Below are 25,508 nucleotides of genomic sequence, written 5' to 3' on the forward strand. Positions count from 1 at the left end.
ATGTTATCGCACTACTGCTGACCTGAAAGGAGGCTGCTGGTATTTTAGGGAATTTGCTGAAGTGATGAGAGAGTGTAGCGGTACAGCGTGTTCCTGATATGCATGTGTGTGTCAGTATTGTGTGGACGGATCGCATAGGGGAAGGAAAAGGTCAAAGAACGATGTAAATCCTCATTATCTTCCCTGTTTCTGGCCTTTCTGCATGTTGTGTACTCATGTGTCGCTGTATGAACATGTAAAATATTTATATTTGTGTTTTTCTTTACATAACCAGGTAAGCTTTCCATTTGTTAGGAGTCCCTTTAGAAAGTACAAAAAAAAAATACAAGTCCCAAAGCAACCGTAGTAAGTTCAAAGTATTTGAACCACCAAATAAGTGACTAACTTTGTGTTTTAGTACATACAGGATATCCACTCTGTGACTCACTCCTTATCTCTGGCTTTACTTGTGAAATCTTACAGCACTGCAACGTTTGCAAAAGTGAAAACACACTACATCTGCACAAATATGCTTTTTTTTTTTTTACAAGAATTACAGGCAAGAACTGTAATTGATGCATTTCTTGTAGCTGATATAATTATAAATATAATTCTCATTTCTAAGCTCCTCTTGTGCTCCTGCTTCCCTGATCTGGTTAAATATTGGTTTAAAATATTTTAATTGATGTTTTCTGGGGGGTTTTTTTTACCTTTGGATTTCCTCCTTAAGTTAATATATCAACAGTATTTTGAAATTTCAAACAATGACAAATTGGCCTCCCCCATCATCAGCAACCTTAACAAACTGGAAATACATCAGATTTTTAAGTTCCCACCTGTCATGCCAGAGCAGACAGGTAATTATCAGATTTTGGTCAACACACATTTTTTTTTTTTTATTTCTCTGTTTTGTTTTTCTTTCCTGAACTGACAGGAGCAGAACATTTCCTGCCCCTTTTTATTAGGTTTCCTATTTGGACAGTTTGGAGCTGATTTTTTTATGTACCCATCTGTATCTAAATAATATCTAAATATATATTAGGATTCATGGAGTAAACGTGAGCACCATTTCCTGGGAACAGGTTTAAGGTCAAACCTGGCTTCCAGGAAGAAATGACTAACCAAAATCAACGTTCAGTTTAATACTCATGAGGTAAAAAAAAATACAGATCAGGAACACATCTTGCCTTATTTAACCTTAAAAAAAATTCTCTGATTGCCTGAAGCTTTCTCTATGAATCTTCTCCCCTCCTCTGTTATATTTTTAAACCGCTTTCAAGCTTATAAATAGAATCTTCCCTGTGGATGCAAGTACTTGAAGTCAGTCTGACAGAGATGAAGATTAAAAGATGCTTGTCATGTGTTTCATGCTCTGCTCTTCTCTCTGGTCAGAGCGGGTCACATCAGCTTGAAATATGTCACTACATCACACAAAACCACAAATTCAATGGATGCTTCACATTTTTGTGCATGTATTTATTTAAAAAAAAAAATCATTATTTCAGCAAGTATAAACTAGTTTTGTTATCCGATATCCAGGGTTTCTACGCCACTGGGAACAGTCTGTAGCAGGGATAAAAATAAGAACATGGAAAAATTATTGTTTCAAAATTTTAATCTTATGCCAGTGTCTAAATGTTTGTCCTTCTTTCCTTCTTCACTCCCTCTAAAAGCTTGCTACATACTCCACAAGAACCGAGAAATTTGTTCTTGTTGCAAGAAGCTAGAACTAAGGCTTATAGTGAGCTTAGCTGCTCGCTATAAAAACATCTGACATGAATTTATAGTGATTTTTCCATTATTTGATCAACAATGTGTAGGAACCGTGGACATCCATCCATATAAATCTGTCACAATATTGTTAGATTGATCTGTATTTACTTTGTAAAATGAATAAATGTATAATCATACATAATGTAGCTCAGTTTTTAAAGTAACATATGTTAATAAGGCAATACCAAACACAAAGCTTTTGATTTTCATAGAAAAACAAAACTGTGATACTAGTGGCTCATCCTATTCAAAAGGCACGCCACCTTGTACAAGATGCATTGCATTTTCCTCACCCTTCCCTGTTTCACATATTTCCGTCAGTCAGCTTTTAAATCGGATCAGCTGAACTCCATAAGCTGCTTAAAACAGCAAAAGAATTTCTCGGCACCTTAGCTTGATGAACACAACGGGGTAGTGGATTGGATTAAGCCGTCTGCGGATTTTAGGAGGAATTTAAATTTCTCAGCCTTTTTGAAAAATCCATCGTAACCACAAACAGAGTGACTAGTTTGGAAAAAAGAAGAAGAAAAATGTCCTTGGGTCCTCAGGAGTTGACTGATTAATCTGATTTGGGACAAATTCCTCCAGTTTAAACAAACATTCGCCTCTCCCTCAAACTGAGGCAAAACGAGAGAGGCTGGTGTGGGACTAAAGACAGATATTAGAAGATAAGTGGAAACCTCAGACACAAAGTAAAGCTTCCAGTGATGACTGAAGGCCCCAAAGCTGTGGTTATATTTTAAACTTCCAACTATAGAGCTCATAATAAATGTACATGCATATAAAAGCTATTTAAAATATCTGTTGGTGTTTTGAATGGGGTTGGACATGCTTACAGCTAAATTGTAGGCAGCAGGATGCAATTTCGTCTTTGATGTTATCGCTGTGCAGATAAGTTTAGCTCTGAAAGGTGATAATTCAGTGTTGACACACCTCAATCTGAGGACCAGGATTTTGAAGCAAATCCCTTTCTATCTTTTAATCCGCCAACCATAAACACTTGCCTGAAAAATGCATCAGCTACAAGGACTTTTGAGGATTTCAGACCTGAGTATTGTAGCGTTAAAGTCCTGTTAAATCTCTTTGAAAATGTATGAGTTAATCAAAACATTATCAGCTAAACCTCAGTCTTTGTAAAGCTGAGTCTTCACTATATTAATATAAGCTTCCTTCTCTAGTAAGCAAATAATAACTGGAGCTGCGGGGCACAGAACAGTAAACCTCTTAAAGCAGGGCTGGGTAATTCATTTTCTCAGAGCCACACACAGAACTGGGACTGTTTGGAGGGCCTAACAAAAACCCGATCTCCATCGTGTAGCCTAAAATGTTGCAACAAAGGCAATAAATGTCTAAAACAGAAATATTGTTAACTGAGTCTTTAAATGTACACTTGATTAACTATGTAAATATAGATGAAATACATCTTGTATTTATAAACTTAGGCATAAAAGCCACATTTAAACAGTAGGCTAAGCCACTGAGAGCTGATGTGATTATCTTTTGTGAAGTATTAAAACATGTTGTTGATGTGATTATCTTTATGTACATTTTGTCTCTTGATGTTCTATGATGTTGCCCCAGTTTTATGTTCTTTGCCCCCTCTTAATAAGAAGTAGGATTTAAGAGACTGACAAAAAAGCCTAAGATTGAGTTTACTTAAAATCTTAAGTTGGTTAAAAAAAATTGCGCAAACTTAAGACCATAATTTAATAAGATGTGGTATGAATATGGTGTGTTTTTTAGGAGCCGTGTTTTATACCTGAACATTGTAAAAGAATACAGGCCTTACCACATTAAGTTCATACACAAACCAAACCATTTTAACATATTGGCTTTACCTGTAATTAGTAACAAGTCATTTGTTTTTTATTTCATATAGGTCATTTAATGAAACAAGTCAATGAGTCAATGAAACAATGAGTCTCTCTTCAGATGTAGAAATCAAACAGGACCATGTCACATTTCATAATACCCAGCCAAGTAGGAGGTCTTGTTGGTCAGCAGTGTCTGTCCACTATAAGGCGTTGAGTCTCCATGGCAACCAGCTGGCCAATGGGTGTTAGCAGTGTCCAATGCTTTCATTACTGCGTGCTGTTTAAATCGTTCACCACCGTATCAGGATATCTCGCAGCAGGCTCTCCGCTTTGTCGCCTGGACAGAAGGATGTTGCCGGTCAGCTCCGACCAATTACGTCCCACTGGATTGAGAGTCATTGCTATGGAGATGGTCTTGAACAACAAAACAACAAAATCCTTATTTGGAGCTCTTAGTTATTTTGTACAAAATGGAGCAGTCTGTCGTGTCACGTTGTCGTGCAGACCATATGTCGGTGCATTACCAACCAGGAGGACTTTTTCTGCCTATGACAGCAAGCTCATAGTCCAACCAGTTAGTAACGCTTTAATGCAAATTTAAAGGTAGAGTCTGTGATTTTTCCGGAAGTTTCCCCAAGTTCCTTTTTGAATAACTGCGCAAGTGGAAAACAACACCCCCAGAGTCCGTCTGTACAGTCATTGTTTTATTCTTGTGGGTGTTTGGTTTGAGTCATTGATGTGCTGAAAATTCAGCATCATCCTTTGCTTTCTAACAGAAGCTTGAAGGTTTTATGCCGGTATTCACTGGTACTTGGAACTACTGATAACTCACTCCACCTTGACCCAGACCCCAGTTCAAGCTGAGTATTAAGCAGTTATCACCCAGTTTCACCGAGGGTTTAGTGTGTTTTGATGCACTGTGGTGCTGTGTTGTCAAAAAGGTTCAACCGCGGCTCCATCAGGCCAGACATGTTTTCACATATGCGTTCTGAATGCAAAATTTAGTTGTGCTTATATTTTTGTCCTCATGAAGAATCAGCTTCTGTCACCCTAAACCAGAGCCCAGACACACCCATACCCCAACAAACTTAGATTTAAAGTAATCTTTGAATTTTACCTTCAGTTCTGAGGAGGGTTTGATGTAATGCCAATAAATATTGAGAAGATAATAATGTTTTTAATAAAATGTATTTCTTTCTTCAAGGTTATTGTTCCTATATCCATTGTTTTATTAACTCTTCAGTAATGATTATTTTTTTTATCTGCCAGTGGTGTGAGTAATCAGAATATTGCGCAACTCATTCGATATTGCTGAAGGCATCGTTGAAGCCTCTGTGACACATTTTCTCCTCTTTTTTTTCATGAACTTTGGGTGGAGGAGCCGTTATTGGTAATATTGCTGTTGTGTCATACCATTTCTCCTCTTGGTGTTGGCTGCCTTCACTGTATTTGATGTTATATCAAATCCCTTTTAACTTCTTTTGTACATTTATGCTGACTGATAAAATGCAACAACGGGTTTCCTCAGATAATCGTCGAAATTCTCTCTGGACTATTGCATGTTCTGAGAAACGGGAGAGAGAAAATGTCAGGAAAAGCCAAGTAGAACTGTTGAACTATGTGTGGTTTAATCCGAGGCACTTTAAATGACGGCAGGTGTCTGTTGAGTCCTATTTACAAGAGTTTTAATGTGGTTTTTAATTTTGAATAAAGCCAGCTCCCCAGTTATGGTGGTGCACACTTACCCGACCACATCATTTTATTTTTTTTATTTCCGCCCTGAGAGATTTTGCATTTAATTGTATAGGTTAGAGGTAACATTAGAAGTGGAAAGATGTCTGTCATGAGTTCTGCTAAAATTTGGCCTTTTGACCTGGGTGTGTGGTGTTTTTTTTTTTTTATCAAATGTGTCTTTTTTGACAGCAGACTGAGGAGCTGTTGTCAGAAATTTTTAAGAAGTTGTATTGTAAGCTTTAATTTATTCCTCTGGGATCTTACAGAAGCTTTGGCAGCTTTGAATTTGCTCTCTCTCCACCTCCTGCTGTGGGAATGTAACTGAAGTCACTGTGGTTGATGTGACTACTTCCTTCCTATCGCTCGCAACCTCATACACACTCGTACAGAGTGTAACCGTGTAAACAGGCCTTTATCTTTATTTTTACTAGCAGCAGGAAACAGAAAAAGCTGCGGCCCCAGAAGAGTGTTTGAAGAAGGGAGGAGCACAAATGAGAGAGAGAGAGAGAGAGAGAGTGAGCAGAAAGAGGGAAGTGCTCAGTGGAGAGGAAGAAATAGCAAACTCATCCTCCTTTGTCACGCACTTCTAGCGTTACAGAGAGGGAGAGGGGGGAAACAAACAGGTGTGTTGTGCTGCCCTCTCCCTTGCCTCGGCTCTCCTCCTCCTCCTCCTCCTCCTCCTCCTCCTCCTCCTCAGTGGGCGGGGCTTCACCTCTGTGAGACTCTTGAAGGCAACCAGTCGCCTCCTGCACTTTCAGAGAGCAACAAAACCTCTCAGCTGCTCCGCTTTACTTCCCCGCTTCGTTCCCCTCCTTCGTCTTCACCCACCCCTCCTCCTCGCTGCTCGGAGCAAGCTGGAACCAAGATGATGCAGGAGGTGTCCATCATGGTGGCGTACGACGCTCATGTGGTGGATCGTCCGGGCGAGGAGGACACCTTGGCTTGTTTGGTCGCTCATTCTAAACCCCTTCGAGCTCTCAGATCTGTGGTACGTCTGCTTCGTTTTTCTCTCTCTCTGATGTGCATCGCTCATCTCTTAAGGACCGCTTCTTGTCTTTCTGATCCGTTCCTTTCTTCAATTCGGAAAAGTGATGTAGAGTTGCTCATCGACATGAGAGGAAAATGCATTTTTCATGAAACTACTTATTTCTTTCCACGTGGTGGATGCTGCACACTCTTGAATGGATGTGTGGGTGTTCTCGGGGTTGTTACTGGAACCGTTTCTGACGTTCGGGGTGAATTGAGTAATTGTGCGCACGGGGTCTGACCTTCCCTCACATGGGTAATTCAATTCTTTAGCCTAGTTTTCCTCAAATGTCCAGGTGGCGTTGTGCTTATTTTAATATTCAAAGCTTGAGGCTTCTCTGTCATGTAGGCGCTTTTCTCCAGTAACCCTCGCTGTAAGGTTCAAACTTGTTTTGCTTAGTTTAGTACCTGATATGTGAGTCAGGAGATTTGGGACTAAAGTTCCATTTTCTGCTTCAGGGATTCAGGTCAGGAAGCTAAAAACGGGCCTGGTACCATTTCCTGTGGTACTGTCTTTTAATTGCATGTCCTCTATCAGTGCTGACCTGCTGTTCTTACTGAAGCCTCTCATAATCATGCTAAATGTTCTGGAAATGGAGCGTCAATTTCAGGATGCATTCCCTCCCCCAGAAACTAAACATGTGTACGTGTTTGAAGATGTCATGTGAGTTGCTGAAGACGTTGAGTTCTAATTTGTTTATCCATGGAAATCCAGACATGTACAAAAAAACAAAAAGAAATGTTTGGTGAGGAAGCAATTGTTAGGCATTGGCCCTCCCTGTGCTTTCATGCAATCCTATTGGTCATTTGTGACTGATGTAAAAAAAATATATTTGGCTAAAAATGAAACGGTAATGGCATTGTAAAAATTGTCCCATATCTTTAAAGTATGTCAGGGATTTTAGTAATGTGTCTCTGAATGTGGCAGAATTTCATGGGCTTTTCCTCGTTTTCTCTAAAAAATTAGGTTAAAAATGATAGAAAATATCTTTAGCCCTTACTGTGAGGACACTTTGATTATTTTACCATAGCTTGAAGGGTTTAATTTAGCTGGATTTATGCCCTAAAACCCTTAAAGTGCTAGGTCATTAGAAATAATAATCAACTTGAACTAATGGAGAATCCTGTATTTAAAGCACAACCAGAGTATGTATAATTCAGCTCAGTCAACTGTTTTTAATCAAGCTTAAAAAACAGTTTCTTTAGAGAGAGGTGTAACATTTTTTTGTAAGTATCTTTAAATGCACTGATGTAATTTTTGCTTTTTTTTTTTTTAGTTTGTAGGAGATATTTTTTGATAAATTGGTCGTGAAAGGAGGTAAAGCCAAAGTTTTCAGCTACACTAATGAGCCAGTGGGAAGTTGTTGCTTTTTAAATTTAGTTTTGTCATGTTGTGTTTCACAAAGGAAACTGAGTGCTGATAAAGAAACCATATTATCAGTTCATCACTGAAGGGTTTGTTTGGTAATATGTCATGTGAAATATACGCTTCATAATTAAAAATGTATTTTAAATCATTAAACTTTTGAACACAACAGTCACTCCCAGTATTGAACAATGTAAAGCAGCTGTGGCTCAATAAAAAAAACACACTTTGGGTTTTATTTTAAGGTCACATTGCAATAACTACAGTTATTAGATATACCAAACTGAGATATAGTTGCAAGTAGAACATCATCCAATCTCTGAAGGATTAAACTCCATGGTTATACAGTACAACAAGAAGGTTAACAAACCTAGGCATGATTAAAATGGCAAAGATCATGAGGGCAAAACACAGGAATGAGTTATGCTGGTTGTATCTATAAAAGTGTGTTTGCGTGGGGGTTGTTGGTGTTCAAAACTTATCTGTAATCAGACTTTTCGTTCCATAGTAGTGCCAGCACACTCAGTGAAACGTTGTGTTCAGTTTGTCTCCAGTGATATAGAAGAAAGTGATAATTAATCAGCCAGTGGAGAATTAATTGCTCTTTCTGTTCAGAAAGGATCTGAGTCGTGGTATCAGGAGAAAACTTGCTTAGCTGATTCATTTGCTGTAATGTTAACGTACATCATTGTCTTGATTCGGGTCATTAGCTGCTACGGTGAGCTAACAGACCAGAGTCGAGCCTCATGTATCGTCTGTTTTTTTTATATAAGTACATACACGCTGCTTTTTCCTTCAACGTTTTATTGATGAAGGGAGTTTGCATTGCAAAGATCGTTTGTGTCTTTAAGTTCTGTAAAGCTTTCAGACTATCTCTGCCCAGGTAGCATTTTCGGTCTTCATTCAACTCAGCGTGGTAGAAAACAAAATCTTAAAAGGACTACAAAATATGATTACAACGTGTTATACAAGTGTTAACGCCGGTGTGAAAGTGTGGCATCATCTATTATTTTGTTTCAGCTATGGATACTAGTCTCTTAGGACACAAATTTACAAGATAAATGTAAATTTAGACAGAGGAACTCATTTTAAGGGCTTTTGTTAAAAATAAAATATGAATATGCCAAAGAAGCAGTTTGTGGGCTCCAAAAGACACTAGAACTAAAAAATAAAAAACTGTTTAAAAGTCACAATGAGTTTTCCAATATAATTATTTGTTGCTTTTTTAAAGATTAAAACTAGGTTTATCCTTGAAAATGTTCACAGTGATGCTGTTTGTATAACTATTATCGTCAGCGTTTCACACCTCTGCATGTGTCCTCATGTCCTCAGATGCAACCTGATGATGATGTTTGTTCAGCCTGCAGAGGCTTTTTAATGAATGTGTGAATATATCTGTGCTTTTCACCTAAAATAGAAAAACACCAAGCAAATGTTTTACTGTTTTTTATCTGATTCACGACCAGCAAGAGAGAAACTTTATTGATATACCACTAAAAAGGCTGTGTGTGTGAAACGGGTTTGGGATTTGATTTCAAGTCTCCAGTTTGTTTGTTTTTAAGCGAGATTATTTCAATGTGTTTTTAAGAGCTGTAATATAAGAAGATAAAATAACAATACTGCACATGTTTTTCCTTTAATATTAGATATTAGCTTGATTATCGTATTTAGCATTAGAAACTATTAATACTGGTCTGCATTAGTATTCTTTAAGTTCCCTTATGTCCAAATTTAGTCCCAAAAGTTGGTATCCCAGGACGTTTCCCAGCTTCAACTCTAATCAGATGGGTTGGAGCAGGAAAATAGCTAAAACATGCAGGACACTGTGTCTTTTATACTAGAGTTGGACATCCCTTGTGTAGATTTCTATGTAGCTTTCTTGTTATCTGCTGAAAGTCTTGCTCTTTCTCGCCCTCTTGCAGCCTGAATGAAGCACAGAGCTATATTGATGTGCTATGGAAGCCAGTTAGTTTATAAAGAGCTTATCAAACACTGGTTTTCCCTAAACCCCTCCCACCTGATCCTGGAAATGGCTTCCATTCACTGCCTGTCATGCTTATTCTGATTACCAGGTGATTTCTTGGTGAATCTGTAGAATTTAGTAATTGTTTGTACAATATTTAGTTTGTTACAAACAGGTAAAATAAACATTGACAACCATTTGTCTGATTAAAGAAAATAACTTGCCTTTCTTAGAAAATGTTGGTGCTCAAACTTTTTCTCTTAAAGAAGTTAGAAAAAAAATGACAAATAAATTGCACCAAAATGTTAAAATCGATCCTTCCCTTAGATTCAAATTCAGCTTGTGAGAGGCTGAGATGCATGAACAAACATACACAAACACATCCCAGTCTCAAAGGAGAAGTCATGTGGGTTGAAATGCAATCCCAAACCTCGACAGCGGCAACGGCGTTTCCACACAGGGGAGGCCATCGTGCCACCTACCTGAAGCAGAGACAGAGGCTTTTATAGTGAAACATGAGTTACACCTGGAGCTGAACCACACTTCAAAACTGTTTGTTAAACAACATGATTGGCTTGATTTTTACATCTGTATATAATTTAATGTGAAAGGACCTTAGCTGACGTCAACGATACAGAAAACTGTGATAAGTCTCTTATTTTTATCATAATTTTGATAAAAACTATGTATAAGATCCTTAGAGAATAGGCCTTATAGGGTTTTAATGCCTTTATTGTCAACACTTTTTTCCTGTAAGATGAGACCGAGTCTAGTATTTTAAAAACATTAATTATGCCTCTGAACCAAGAAGTTAAAGTCCTAAAAAAAATTAGCTGGTCAACAGGATTTCCTCCTTTCCACGAATCTCAATCAAGGTCAAAACATCTCAATATAAACTACTCAGAATAACAGTAATGTACAAAGATTTAACCTTTATTTAGCCCGCTAACATTATATCAGACATCATTTATCGAGTACTGAGTAAAGTTTACATTCTCACCTTTGTTTTTACTTTTGTTTGTTTCAGGTTCCAACAAAAAAGCTGAAAAAGTTTGAGAAGGAGTATCAGGCGCTGAAAGAGAGCCAGCTGCAACAAGAGGACCCCATCGATCGATACCAGGTATGACAAACGTTTAAGTTGTTCTTTCTGCCGCTTAATTTTGTCAAATAAATGTATAGGAAAGAGTTTGGTTGTTGATATTGTTAAATATCGGATGAAATGGAAGGTGTTTTTGTATCATTAAACGTTGCTAATTTTAGCTTTTGGGCTAATATTAGAAATCTTTTCTTTTTCTAATATTAGAAACTGAGCATTGCTTTATTAGACAATGTTTTACTGTTTGTGAAACTATTTTTGGCTCAAATGTGGCTCATCAAACAGTTCTCACTTGTCATTTATGATGCTAGCATCTATAAAGATGAGTTTTAGATTATTCTGCCTTGAGTTGGATACGTTCAGCTGTGACCTTTTTGTTCATTACATATATTTAAGAGGTGAGGCAGATATTTTTCAAATTCAAACAGATGATCTGGCCTTCCTGATTTTTATTTTATCTGTTCCACATTTATATTTTTCGTTTGTGTACAAATTTTCTTATTGTTGCAAACCATGTTCTGACTTATTTCATTAAAGTAGTAGTAATAGGTGACACACTGCTATAGTTTGTACACATTGTTTAAAAATTTCAAATTTCCTGAAACAAACCTGTGAAATTTCATAACGAAGCTTATGATCTATTGGGATGAATTGATTTGTTTTTACTTTGTTGCTGGATGACAGTGAAGCAACTCTACCAGCACTTCTAGGCGCTCAGTAAAGGTTGCCAGTGAAGTTCATAACATCTTATTTTAAAGGCTGGCTCACATGGCAAGATTTCAAAATTATCAGACGATTTTCAAAACCTGAGAGACGCCACACATAACGATATAAAATCGTAGATATAACAGGTTTGCTCGTACGGTGCGTGGTGTCCGGTCAAACGTCAAGCATAACACACCAACAGATTTCACTCAGGATCGTTCAGATGTCAGAGGAGAAATCTTGCAAAATCTCTCCAGATTAAACATGAGTTCAGAGTACCGTATTTTTCGGACTATAAATCGTCAGTCAAAAAAATGTGCCATAAAGAGGAGAAAAACATATATAAGTTGCACCACACTATAAGTCACATTTATTTAGAAATTTATTTCACACAATTTAAGACTAAAAACTGGCATTTAATATGGTAAGGCACTTTATTTAATTGCACAGTAACATCCACAATCGACTGAATAATATGCAACATACCTGGGAGGATGAATGGGGTAAATTAGCACAACAAGCCACCAACTCATTGAATTGAATTGAACTCCAACCAGGAAAGTTCTTGTCAGAGCATTTTGGTCTAATTACGCTGAAATTAGACCGTGAACATAATGGTGCTACGTGCTAAGCTAACAGTACGTCACGGATGTTTCAAAGCAGCATAAAGCTGACGTGCATCAGTGAAGTTGTAACCCGCCGGGACAACAGACCTGTAAGCTAGCGCTAGCTGTTGTTAGCTTCACTGACCGCCCAATAACAGGATTCTGTCGTGGTCTGTTTCCTTCGAGTTGCACCACGCATCGCTCTGCTGCGTGAATGCAGACTGAAACAGTGAAACAACATATGTACACGTGTTCAGTCGTCGTTGTTTATAAGTTAATGTTGTTGATCTAACTGCACATTGAAGGTTGGTTCAATGTGAATCTACAAAACAACCTCCCTGGATGAAACAATTGTCTCTGCAGTTCATCTTACTAAACAGCAAAGAAATCTCCCTAAACTTTGAAACGCATGGCGTTGGAACCATAAATTACTTTAAAAGCAAAATATAAGCCCTCATTCAAACAGTATAGACCAGGGGTCAGCAACCTTTACAACCCACAGAGCCATTTTTGCCCTCGGTCCAACTAAACAAATTTTGTTTAGAGACACAAAAGTTACACATCTCTTTGAAACAAGAGCTTGTTTTTATAGTATACTACAGGATATAGTATTTCTATTTTTTGATGAAAGAGTCAACAGTTTTTATTATTTAACCAACAGTATTTTTTTGTTTAGGTTTAATACATTTTCTTCAATTGGACTTTTGATTTTTATGTCAAATGGCATCAAAATGATTAAAAAAAAGCAAGTCGTTTGCAACCTATTGAAAAAAAGTAAAATATTCTACACACAATTTCTTTCTTTCTGGAAATGTTATGCATATATTGCAGAACTAAATGTACATTAAAACTAGCAATTTTAAATTCAGAAACATTGACCAATTTTTTTTCTCCCAGCATTTTTGGTCTAAGTTTTTAAGAGCCAAAACTGAAGGTGTAAAGAGCCACATGCGGCTCTGGAGCCACAGGTTGCAGACCCCTGGTATAGACAAACATTCGGAGTTGATTCTGGACATTTTCTCCCAGAGACAAGAGCGAAATGCTGCAGGATAAACACGTAATTGTGGAGCAGAGGAAGGAAGGAAGAGTCTAGTTGAAGATAAGATGTTAGAGTTGACCGAGCAGCCCTACATGCAGTGGAAACACGTTTACTCCACAGAGAACGAGGAGGAAAATCAGGAACGCTGCTTTATGGACACGGATAAGAGTTATTTTAATGGGGGAAAAAACCCAACCCTTTAGAGATTCAAGCTTGAGATATGTACTTTATGTTGCATTGGTATTTGTGTGTATTTTTCGTTGATTAGCTTCCTGAATGTGAAGTCTTTTTATATATTATGTGGTAAATGACTTATTTTTTCATGCATTCATTTGGTGTTCTAAGCATTAAAAGAATAGAGCCATTAATAAATGGAAAAATGACTACTGAGAGAGAAAGTGTGGCTGGGAAGAGTGTGACAGGAAAGTGAGGCTGTCAGGATCATGTGTTGAAGTCTAGTCAGCGCTTCCAGTCACTCTCTCTGTGGACGTAGAGACTGTGGACAGGCGCTCGGTAAGCTTCCTCTGCTCCAAAAGACTTTTTAATCAAACAATGTTACGTTCTCTTCTTTATAATTTTACTGTTTCTACTATCAGGAACGGTTTTGTTTTGTTACATAGGCAGAAGGGTATAATTGGACCATGCTGAAAAAACAAGCTTTTCATGAAAACTTTTACGTATATGTGTAAAAAAAAAAATTAGCATATCCTGGTAGCTGTTGATAGCAAAATATGAGGGTCTGCCAGCATTGTTTAGATAGACTTATATATGAGGACTAAGCTAACAGTTCAAATCTGACTACAAGTATGTTATGCATATGTGTATATTTATGTAAGTTTAGTGTTACCCAAGCGTTACTCAATGTAATTACATTAAAAGTGACAGGAAAATCAGGGTCAGATGACCAGTGCTTGACAAGAGTTTTATGCTCTTGTTTCATGCCCATCATGTGAGAACATTTACTGCCAGACTGGCAGTCATGAGACTCCACTAATGGGCCACAAAGGGGACTTAAGGATATGGTGTGGGTACTTTGGTGGAGGCGGGAGTGGAGGCTAGCATTGAATCATCGGAGCTGCATGCGTAAAAAAGGATTTCTTGACACCAAATGAGGATTTAATACACAGCAACTATGTAGAAGGTGAAGAGATGGTTTGATCAGATGAAAAAAACGTAGAAAACATTAAATGTGGTGGTGGGAAGATTCTCATTCACTTATTCTTGTTTAGTTTATTTATAAGGTGCCTGTTCAAAACAGATATCTTATAACATAACTAAACAAACAGATCAAAATTATATCAGACATACTGTATATATCTAGTCCAATAATGTGGATGGTTTCAAATTCAATTACCTGAATAGCAGTTTGATCATAATTATAATACATTGCAGTCAAGTTCAGTTTGTTTTGTCTGTTTGTTAAAGGTTTTATAAAGAAGCCCAGCCAATCACATTAAACACGACCAAAGACGACACCGAGCAGTGTCTGAAACTTTAGGCTAAACTTGTAAGGTGTGTCAGCTGACGTCTTATATGTTTGTCCCTTTTTCCTGCTCGTGATTTTAGAGTCTGCCTCTAAAAAGTCAGATAACTTGCTGGAACTTGCTGTCTATTTATTGTTGGACTGATACCTGCATCAGGTCTTTCTGACGCGATTCTGCTGCAGCAACAAATGGTGCATTGTGCCGTTTTCTTCTGTATAGTTCCTGTCAAGCTCGGAAAAGTGTTGCATATTTAAGTTTTCTGTAATTTTTTTGTTTTTTTTACACAGAGCAAGTGACGTTAGCAGTTTTCAAAGCCTATCACAGACACAGATTGATCCTAAATGTGTGTTGTGTGCCGTGTGTGTCGTGTGTAGAGGGAGAACCGGCGACTACAGGAAGCCAGTATGAGGTTGGAGCAGGAAAATGACGACCTGGCGCACGAGCTGGTCACCAGTAAGATCGCCCTCCGAAATGATCTCGACCAGGTAACACCAACCCAGGAGCATTTTCATTTTACATCTACTGTTGAAAGCAAAATTTGATATACCGTGTGGAAAAACTCACGTTACCTTTTTTCCCCTCACTGTCTGACATTAAATCAGAATAAACTTTTCCTTTTTACGTTAGTTAGGATAACTAAAATGTCTTTGTTTTACTAAATGTTAAAATACACTAAATTAACACCTTTAAAGTAATTTGTAAAAACCTTCTAGTAAGTTAAAGGCAGGCATAGCTGTGGGTGTATTTTAATGCACCTCGTATAGCCTTCTTCCTCAGTTGACATCAGAAAACATAAATAAATTGGCCAGTTTATCAGGGAGAGAATTGTGGACCTTCATAAATTTGGTTTATCCTCGGATAAAATGTCAGACGCCTGACGTTGCCAGGTTCCAACAATTAGACACAAGTATAGAGAGTGTGGTAACTTCCAGCCATCATATTGTTCAGGAAGGAGGCAGGTTTTAGGTCTCAGACATGAACCGTAACCCTATAACTCCAGACGGGTCATTTCTGATACAAATAATTCTGAGACCTCTACCTCTTCAACAAAGTCAGTATTTTTCTAAACAAGATACAGATGAATATATTTTACACACCCGATATAAAAATGCAGAAAATATAAAAAAAAACATATATTTTGGTCCTACGTATCAATTACGATACAAAGAAAATGTAAAACCCTGACGTTTTATTTCATGTTTTTTTTTTTTAAAGCAACCAAAAAGATTTTCTGTTTATGTGAAGTTTCCGCATAATTACCTGTATCAGACTTTAAAGGGTTTAGAAGATCCTGACTGAAGCTGGAAAGAGAGTGTTATCATCCACAGTGAATTAAATCCTGTACATGGGCTGAGAGCCCATTCAGCAAAGAAGAAACGATTACTTTAAAAGCAACAGAAAAAGGCTCGGATAGTTTGCTAATGCACTGAGGGATCAGAGACGTTGATATCTGAAAACATATCCTGTACTCTGATGAAACTAAACAAAGTTTCTGGCCATAACTACTATTATTACTGTATGTGGGGGGGGAGTGGGACGCTTACACACCTGAGAACAGTTTCTCTGAAGCACAGGGGTGGAAGCATCATGCTGAGGGGGACGTTCGATGCTGGAGAAATTGGTGTAATTCATAAAATATATGTGATCAGGAAAGAACATATAATAGGAAATATTGGAGCAGCCTCACAACATATCAGCCAGGAGCTTCATGCTTGGAAACAATCAGGCTTTCATAATGAACAACGACCCTAAGCACATCAACAGATTAGTCACAAAGTGGCTGAAGGACCATTAAATCAATGTGTGGGAGTGACCATCACAAAGAAAATGTGTGCATGAGGAAGCTGCTCCATTAAGCTGACTTAGTTAGATCAGCGTCTATTAAGAGGAATGGGACAAAATTCCTGCAAACTGTTGTTTGAGGAAGGAAACCCGAATATCTTAGACCGAAGCCATACACTTAAAAAGAAAATCCTACCAACCAATTATGTAAACTTCTGAATTAAAAAAAAAGTAGAACAAAATTATCTAAGAAAACCTCTTTTATATTATTCTTGAATTTGGCAAATTCAAATAGTTTTAACAATCTTAACTGAGGTAAAACAGGAAAGTGTGTCAGTTGTGTTTTTTATTTCTATTTATTGTCCTTAAACAGGATTTCTTACCCTGGTCTCCTGTTTAATTTATTAGCAGATTATATTATGTGTTGAAAGTCCTAACTCTGTGGGTAAAAACATGTCAGGATGAAATAATGACACCCCCCCCCCCTCCTCCCATCATAGTGCTGCAGCACTCTTCGCTCTTTAATGTCTATCTTTTCATTTAGTAAAGCCATTCTGCAGAAGTCTGCATTCTCTGTGCACATTTGTACTATCTTATGCTTCTAGAAACATTGTCGTACTGCAGCCTGTATTGCATATTAGATAAAGTGCGTGCGGTTGTTTGGACTCCCACTCAGGCTGAAGACAAGGCGGACGTTTTGAACAAAGAGCTGCTGAGCACCAAACAACGGCTGGTGGAGACGGAGGAGGAGAAGAGGCGGCATGAAGAGGAGACTGCTCAGGTAGCATTTGTCCCCGGGTTACCGTCCAGTTCTTCGACCGGCTGAACAAAGGCCGTATTATCAGTGTAACTCATATGCAGGTGGCTGTATTGAATAAATGTACTTCCCTAGTAGGAGAATCACCAGGAAAATAACAATTACTCAGTGATTCCTCGTCATACAGACTCTTGTGCTCTTGATTTTGATCAAGAATTTGGTAAATTTAGGGTTTCAATCTTGCTGATTCCATCTTAATTCAGTCCAGATTATATAATCATTCCAGGGTCAATGACAATAACATCTTTATTGTCATTGAAACATACATTGAAACATACATTACAACGAAATTTGTTCTCTGCTTTTAACCCATCACCCTTGGGGAGCAGTGGGCTGCCATGTGCGGCGCCCGGCAAATCTTCTACTTACTGATAGCAAAGTGATTCCTTATAATTTAAAGTAAAAAAAATACAATGCTACATTTATAATGAAGATCAAATTTGACCATTTTTACTTTGATAAAATTCACCACAGACTTCAGTGCGTTTCATTAGGATTTTATGTAATGAACTAAACACAAAACGGTGCATAATTGTGAATCAGAAAGAAAATGTTAATTTATCACAAAAAATTTGAAACCGTGCATTTTCCCGATTTACTCCAGTATTTACTCCAAATAATATTCAGTATCAGATCATCGCAGACATAATTACATTGCAGAGAAGTTTAAAGCTAGATTACGTTTTCTTAGCTGTAATCTTAGCTTTAGCTGTAAAGAATGGACCAGTTAAAGTCCAGACAGAAATAAAATTATGAATTTGTGACAAAATTCAAACATCGGTGTTCGTAGATGTTCTTCATCCATTCATACTGAGCTTGAGCTGTTTTGCCAAGAATAATGGGCTTATTTCTGTCTCAAGACGTACAAAGAGGCTGGTAGAAACATCCCTGAATGACTTGAAACTAGTGAATCACAGAGTCTGAAAACCAGAGAAAGCCACACTTTTCAGATTTTTATTCAGAAGACCAGACATAATTTTCCTTCCACTTTACAAGTAATTTAATTAAGGGCTTGTTTTCCATTTCTGGCTTTAATGAAATATAGTTTTACATCAAAGTTACCAAATATCGTTTTACCCTACTTTTCAACATGGAAAAAAAGACAAAAAATCTAGAGGGGATCTTTTTTTATTATTATTATTATTATTAGATAAATAAACTTGAATTTGTTGATTTATTACAACTTATCCTTAATGTAAAAACCATTTAGTTAAATGTTTCTGTACACAAATCGGTCAGAAAGAAGCCATCAGTTCTTTAATGAGAAAGATAATACTTTTGTGTTGTATCATTTTAGTTTGTTTTTTAATGCTATTCTGTCTCTTAATAGCTGAAGGAGGTGTTCAGGAGGGAACTGGAGAAAGCAGAGATGGAGATCAAGAAAACCACAGCCATCATAGCTGAGTACAAACAGGTAACAGCACAACCATATTTTACTCATTTAAATTTCCCAACTATTAACAATAATTAATTATGTTGGGTACGGCTGCTTTTATTAGTATTCACTATTCTTATCTGATGGTTCTGGAGGAACAGCAGTTTGCGTTGATCCAAAAGACATTTTGTAGGATCAAGCTAGATAAACATAATGCTTTTTTTTATTCCAAATATCTAAAGTTTATTGTAGGAATATTGTCCTGCTGTGTGACTGTGTCATCCCTTGCGTAACGCCTCTTCCTCGCCTCATTTCAGATCTGCTCCCAGCTGAGCACCAGGCTGGAGAAACAGCAGGCGGCGACCAAAGAGGAGCTCGACATCGTCAGGGTGAGATTAAACACGGTTTAATGCGCAGCCAGCCGCGGACGAAAGCCACGAGACGTTTCAATTTCAGATAAAAGCCACAATAGGTTGAGTCAGACACCGAGGATTTCTGTGCACCGTCACACTGACGAGGAGCCCGATTGCAGAAATAATCCCACACAAGTGTTTAGTCCTCATCAAACATGCAGTGGGCGGCTTTCCGGGTGTGGCGGCAGACTTTTTTAATGCGACTCTTAATACTTGGATGTTGTGCAACAGTGCATCACATTGATACAAGGAGCGGCTAAATTAGCTTATTTTCTGTTTTAATCGTATATCTCTGTGCATTGGACGTTAAAGCTGTTCATTCCCCCCCCCAGCAGCGTGCATGCCAGCGCGCTGTTTTGCAGAACATCGTCCCCTTCTTGCATCAGGGCTAACATCTGATGTGTTGCTTGTGTCGCTGTGCAGAACAAAGTCATGGGCTGCGAGCACTGCAGGGACCTGTTCAGTCCTCTGGGCTCCCTGCAGGCTTCGTCCCCCGGCAGCGACGGGACGTCCAGCGAGCCTCTGGACGAGGAGAAGGACGGCCTGAAGGAGCAGCTCAGGCAGCTGGAGCTGGAGCTGGCTCAGACCAAACTCCAGCTGGTGGAGGCAAAGTGCCGAATCCAGGTGAGCAGAACGATGAGGGAACCGCGTTGTTTGAAATAATCGTAGCTGGCTGCTCCACAGGGAGCGCACGCGTCTATATTAAGCGAAATGATTCAGCGTGACCCGGTGCTGCAGTGCATCACTGTTTCTCCCCAGGGTGAGCAGGTTCATGTTAAGGTAAAGCGAATAACAGCGTTTCTGAGGTTTTTATGCTGAGCATCATCGTTTTAACGCTTAAAAACCCTCAAATTCGGTCACTTCATACACAACATCACCTATTAAACATCAGTCCAACTTCTGTTTGCACCACACTTCATTATTTCATCATCATATGAAGTTAAAATTTAGAAAAATCTCCAAAAGGTTAAATTCCTTGCAAGCCTGCGTGTATGACGGTTTCCACAAGTTTACAGACATCACCAGAGACACGAATGTCATGTTAATCGCAGCTGGACGGCTAATTTTCCAGGGTGGCTGCAGTGATTTTCTTTTTTTAAATAATGTTGGGACGCACCAGCTCCTATTTAAAATGGTGTGAGCCCTGGTGGATTTGTTGTGGACTGTGTGCTGCTGAACCAAGCGGGGGTCAAAATTATACACAGAGACTCCATTTTATTCATACACCTGCAGAAATATTTGATTAATTGTCCCTCAACAAATTGTTCAACAATGACAAGGAAGTGGCAAGAAGGCCTCTTTTCAGCCTAGTCCATGAATTTTGAGTAGGATTGAATTCGTGGCCCGTTTAGGAAGGTAAATCAAAATGTTTTGTTGTGCTTTTGGGATCATTGTCGTGTAGAAACACCTGGCTGAGTTCATGTTTCAACCATGTAGCGGTCGCGGTGCAGGAGACGAGTTTGTGCAACTAATCACTCAGCATGATGCTGCCACCATCATGCTTTACAGGTGGTACAGTGTTCCTGGGTTTCAAAGTTTCACCTTGACGCCTAAACACATACATCTTGTTACTGTGGCAAAACAGCTCAATCTTTGTCTCCTCTGACCATAAATCCATAAATAAATAGATCTCTGGCTCATAGCTCAAGCTTAAAATTATTAATTTTAGAGCAACCCCTTCTTTCTATCGCTCCGTGTTAACATTAAACGTACTTAAGCTTCAGGAATGAGATGAAAGTTAAAGACTTATGTTTAAAAGTGGAGTCCCATTCTGTGCAACTTGGGATTTAATCAAATAATAGTGCAGGTGTATGTATTTGTTTTAGTCCGTGTATAAAAGTGTTTAAATGCGTCATTTAAATGCCAAAATGAATGCATGTGGATTATGTGAAGTTCTGACCGAGACTGAAGGGGAGTGTTATAACCTTAAACTGGAATCAGACCTCCAGGTCTAGTGGGAGTACGAGGCGATACAATTTGACCTGCAAATATTTCCTCCATCTGGACGTCAGGTCAGCAAACTGCAGTGTTTCACAGAACATAAACAAAACAACCTCATCAGAAAGAAACCTCATGGCTGGTTGGAAATTATTCTGAAATTCAAAAACTCTGCCAGGAGTATGAATACCTTTTAGTTTAACTGTAATAGTTATTTGTGCATCTTTTCTGGTAAAGTAATTGTAACCCTTGTCAACGTGCACTATGAAGCATGAAGACATGAAGACGGCGTTGCTCTGCTTCTCCTCACCAAACCCTCTTCCTCCTTTCTGCTCTGCAGGAGCTCGAGCATCAGCGGGGAGTCTTGATGACTGAGATCCAGGCTGCTAAGAACTCGTGGTTCAGCAAGACTCTGGGATCCCTGAAGAGCTCAGCCTCCTCTTCCTCCAGCTCGACATCCCAGACGCCGTCCTCTCCCAGGGATGGGCCGGCCTAGCTGGAGCGCCATCGCCCTCTCCCCCAACGTTCCCCCCGCAGGAGGCACACTAGTGTTGTGAACAAAGGCTGAAGAAACTAGTGAAGGACGAATGCAGTATTCCTTTTTTTTTTTCAGCAGATGGAAAAAGTGAGCTTCCTGGATTTGTGGACTGCAAGCTGAAGAAGAGGAGGAAGGCAGGATGGCGGTGTGCTTAAAAAAAAAAAAAAGACTAAACTTTTCCAGTTACGTTCCCTGCTCTACAGCTGCAGAATCCGGTGAAGGTGAAGCGTCATCAAAGTCTGAGATTAGTTTAAAGATAATTTGTTAGTTTATAATAAGCATTCACAAGGGTCTTAAAGCTCAATTAGCTTCATCTTGTGGACAGTTGTTGCAATTGCAGATACATAAAATTTTAGCTTAATTTCTGGTAGCTGAGACTTAAACCTGCTTCCAGTTTTACATTATAGGGCACGATTTTTAATGATGGTGCTCCATCACAGTAGTTTTATACATCTACTATTAAAAATATGACTATGTCCATCCACCCTCTTTAATAGAGAAACGCCCAGCACTCTAAAGAAAGGAATACTGCCTACTATAGTAAATTAAAGCATCACAGAAGTTGCAATTCTTTATAGTAATATAACATAAACAATGTTGTCTTATAAATATGTATAACTAATTGCCGACGTTTTTTTTTTAAATTTTGTTTTAAATAATCTTGTACAGTTCTTTATGAAAAAACACACAGAAAAGTTCTTATTTTTCTTTTCTACTGTTTGGAAGTCGAATGTCATCGCTGTAAGATGTCGATGTAAGCGCAGCGTGTGAGGGATCGGGTCGAGTCCAAAAGCCGCGGGGCCTAAAAGTGCCGACCTGCAGAGGCGTTCCGTTCACTAATCTGCCGGATCCGTTCAGATCCAGCAGAACATCAGCTGCAGTTTGTGACAAACTTCATGTAATCATAACTTAAATTGGCTCTTTTCTGTTTTAAATTGTGATTTTTTTTTTTTTTTAGGACTTTTAATAATGCAGTTTAATTCATGGTTTGCAATTAGCACACATAACGATTCATCCATATTTTGCTGCCTTTCCTTTGTCCACTAAGAGAAGGAAGGCCAAGGTGCGCCCTCTACTTGGTGCTCTTTCCATGTGGCCAAACCTCTTTTCTGCGCAGAAACACGCAGCTGTGGAGCGTACTTTGTCTGGTGTTAAAACATAGATAAAACGCTTTTAAAAACTCGCCCGTCAGCCGCACAGCTAACGTTACGCAGCCAGTATATTTCCTGCTTAACCTTTAAACATGGAATAAACACCTGCTAAATTTGTAGTTAACAAGTGAAAATGCTCATTGTGCAGGGAAATATGGGTTTTTTTGTTGCCATTTTGCTGTTTAAAGAGCAAAAAGCATAACAAGTTGATTTTGGTTCATTAGTTGGGCGCTTTGCTGTAGTAGCCAGTCTGCAGTCAGCTGCTAAGTGGCTCTTCTTTCTGGTTCACATTGTGACAGTTTTTCACAACCTGAAATTATTCAAACTGACAAAGTTTGTCTTTCTTGTGAGCAAGGGAAACATGTAGAAACCTTTGTTTTCATGCAGCTAAATGGCAGTGCACAGCAACAGGTGAGGGAGCATTTTAGGTGAAGGGCGGAAAATCTACAAGAAAAAAAAAAGCTCCAGTTGCCTTCTGCTCGAGCACTAGGGAGGGTCTGGAACTGGTTTCCACAACGTTTTGCCTCATTTCTTTGGATTTAATGACCTTACGATAACTGGTCCTACCCCAGGGGACCACATCCTGCTTAACCCAGCCCTGGCTTAAAAAAACTGTCACTCCAGCACTTTCTGTTGCCTCTCGTTTAAAGGATTTAAAACACTTTAGAATTCCTTTATCTGCAACCTTTTAAGAGTTAAAGCAAAAAAATAAAATATCCTCTGACTCTAAACACCTGGGTGTAGACAGCACCCAGATGATCAGCCCTCCTTTACCCCAGATAAACATCTTTTATCTTGTGACAGTAAGAAGCAACTAGAGGTGGCAGTGTTGCTCCGTCGTTGCCAAACCGTCGCGAAGCCATCCGTTCGATTGTGCCAACGCCCCTTTTGTTCTTAGTTTTTACACTTTTTTTAATTTCTCTGGGTTTTTAGCCAAGAAAAGCACAAAGTTTCCACGTGTTTATTGTGAATCCCCCCATTTGAAAAACGTTTGTGACATTCTATGTGTTTTGGAGACTATTATTGAGGTCCCCAAACACAAAAACAGAGAACATTTCATATTCAGGTAAATGTTGAGGGTGATCTTGTTGCCAAAAATGTAAGTTTTGCTCAAGCGTTGATGCACTTTAGCTTCATGTCAGAGGCGCTCCTCTGGTTTATCTCTCTCTCTGGTTAACGTTGATGTCGGCCTTTGGACTCGCACCAATCCGACGTGTACTTTGTCTCTGGGTGTGTGTGTTTGCTGTAACTTTGAACATTTGAAGTCGATCCGTTTCTTCGTCTTCACGTTGCTGCCTTTTCTGTTGATGACTGAAGCAGCTGGCTGAAGAAACAAAAAAAGCCATCTGAGTATCTGAACTCTGAGAGCATCAACTGTGCCATAAGAGCCTCTCCACGGTCTTCCTCTGCGCTCCGGACCATCTGTCCCACCCTGACAGTAACTGTTTTACCCTAAATCGTTTTCATCCCAATAAAATCCTTACGCCAGGATTTATTTCACTCTTTTCAGGACATTCCTTCTTTGCTGTTGCGCATCGTTCCTGTTGGTCAGTCAGTGGAAGTTGTTAAACCAGGTAAAATGTAAACTGTGGCCAAGCTGGAGAGAGCTCCCAGTCTGTTATGTGCACTAACCAAATGTGGATATTTGAAACACTATTTTAAGATGTTTTTTTTTGTTTTTTTTTTTATCTAATGACTGTTGCTGAGAAGACGTTTGCCCACTTTTCATCTAATTCAGTTAGTTTCAGACATCCGTAAGCAGCCGATGAGTCAGATTGGAGGTCGTTGTTGTCGTGTAGTTTACAGTTTGCTGTAAGTTCTCAGTCCTGTTACAGACGGCTCCTCAGCCGATCTGACGTCTGTTTCCCTGTACAGAAACTGTTTCCAATGCATTAATAAACCTCCGTTTGTTCATGAAATCTGTGCGTCTGTTTAAAATATTTAAACCACGTGTCAAACTCGAGGCTCGCGGGTCAAATCCGGCCCATCAAGGCAATTTATCTGGCCCTCCAGAGCCCAAAAAGGCCCATCATGTCTTAAAGTAGAGGCATATATCCTTTTAAACTGTACAAAGTGGCTAAAACTGTGCCTACTGTAGCGAATGTTAATTTTTTACTGTGTAGTAACAGCATCCTCCCACTAGATCTCAGGTTTCCCATAACACATTAAAACAACCCAGAAATGTCCGAAAAGAGAAAAGTTGATGCTTTTATTAACTTTCTTTTTGCAGATAAACTGGGCCTAAAGGTGCTATATTTATGTTACTGATATTTCTATGTGAACTGGAATAAAATTATGAAATCAAAAGCATTATCTGTACACATGCAACCGGCCTTCTTAATGGTTTCATGATGCCAAAGGGGCGCAATATAGAAATTAGTTTGTCCCCCCGGATTAAAACTGTTTGAACATAAAGTCGAAGCCTTCCTCACTGTTTTATTATTGAATATTTGTCCACAAAAAGGCCAAAGGTTACTAATATCATCATGGCTTGGAGGGCACTTAACTTTTTGAATTTCAGTGTGAAAAAAAGATGAAATCCTATAAGACCCGATGGCAGCCGGACCTCATGTACTGATCACTCAGCAGAGGATTCCTTTTGGTACAAACAGGTGTAAATATGTCAGGTTTTATTTTCTTAGTCGATCAAAATCAAGCTGATTCTGTCCAAACACAATCCTGAAACAGTTACTAGTGTATTTGTTACCTCTAGACCGGATTATTGTAACACGCGCTTGTTTGGACTCTGCCAGGTTTGTATGTAGCGTCTAGAATTGGTTCAGAATGGTTTTAGCGGCTTAATTTTTAACTACAGCACGCAGATGAGAACACATAACTCCAGTTTTAGCCTCTCTTCAATGCATTAGATGTTATATTAAAGCCCTTTTATGTGTTTTTTAAGTAGTTTAA

General features: G+C 38.7%; 1 protein-coding gene across 2 annotated transcripts in view; it reads left to right on the top strand.

Moving 5' to 3' along the window:
• The window catches only part of rabgap1l (RAB GTPase activating protein 1-like), a 156,332-nt gene extending 131,815 nt beyond the window's left edge, over positions 1-24,517 (top strand). The window contains exons 1-8 of one of the 2 annotated variants that reach the window (XM_012856086.3): positions 6,010-6,288; positions 10,683-10,775; positions 14,959-15,069; positions 17,043-17,147; positions 18,514-18,597; positions 18,876-18,947; positions 19,395-19,595; positions 21,250-24,517. In XM_012856086.3, coding sequence (XP_012711540.1) covers positions 6,166-6,288; positions 10,683-10,775; positions 14,959-15,069; positions 17,043-17,147; positions 18,514-18,597; positions 18,876-18,947; positions 19,395-19,595; positions 21,250-21,405 — 945 coding nt within the window. In that variant the 5' untranslated portion in view covers positions 6,010-6,165 and the 3' untranslated portion in view covers positions 21,406-24,517. Of the gene's footprint in view, positions 1-6,009; positions 6,289-10,682; positions 10,776-14,958; positions 15,070-17,042; positions 17,148-18,513; positions 18,598-18,875; positions 18,948-19,394; positions 19,596-21,249 lie in introns of those variants that run through there. The other variant, XM_036140978.1, reaches the window with a different exon arrangement.
• Positions 24,518-25,508: the final 991 nt, after the last annotated feature.

This window comes from Fundulus heteroclitus, chromosome 9, assembly GCF_011125445.2.
Source record: "Fundulus heteroclitus isolate FHET01 chromosome 9, MU-UCD_Fhet_4.1, whole genome shotgun sequence".
In the NCBI taxonomy this organism is placed as follows: Eukaryota; Metazoa; Chordata; class Actinopteri; order Cyprinodontiformes; family Fundulidae; genus Fundulus; species Fundulus heteroclitus.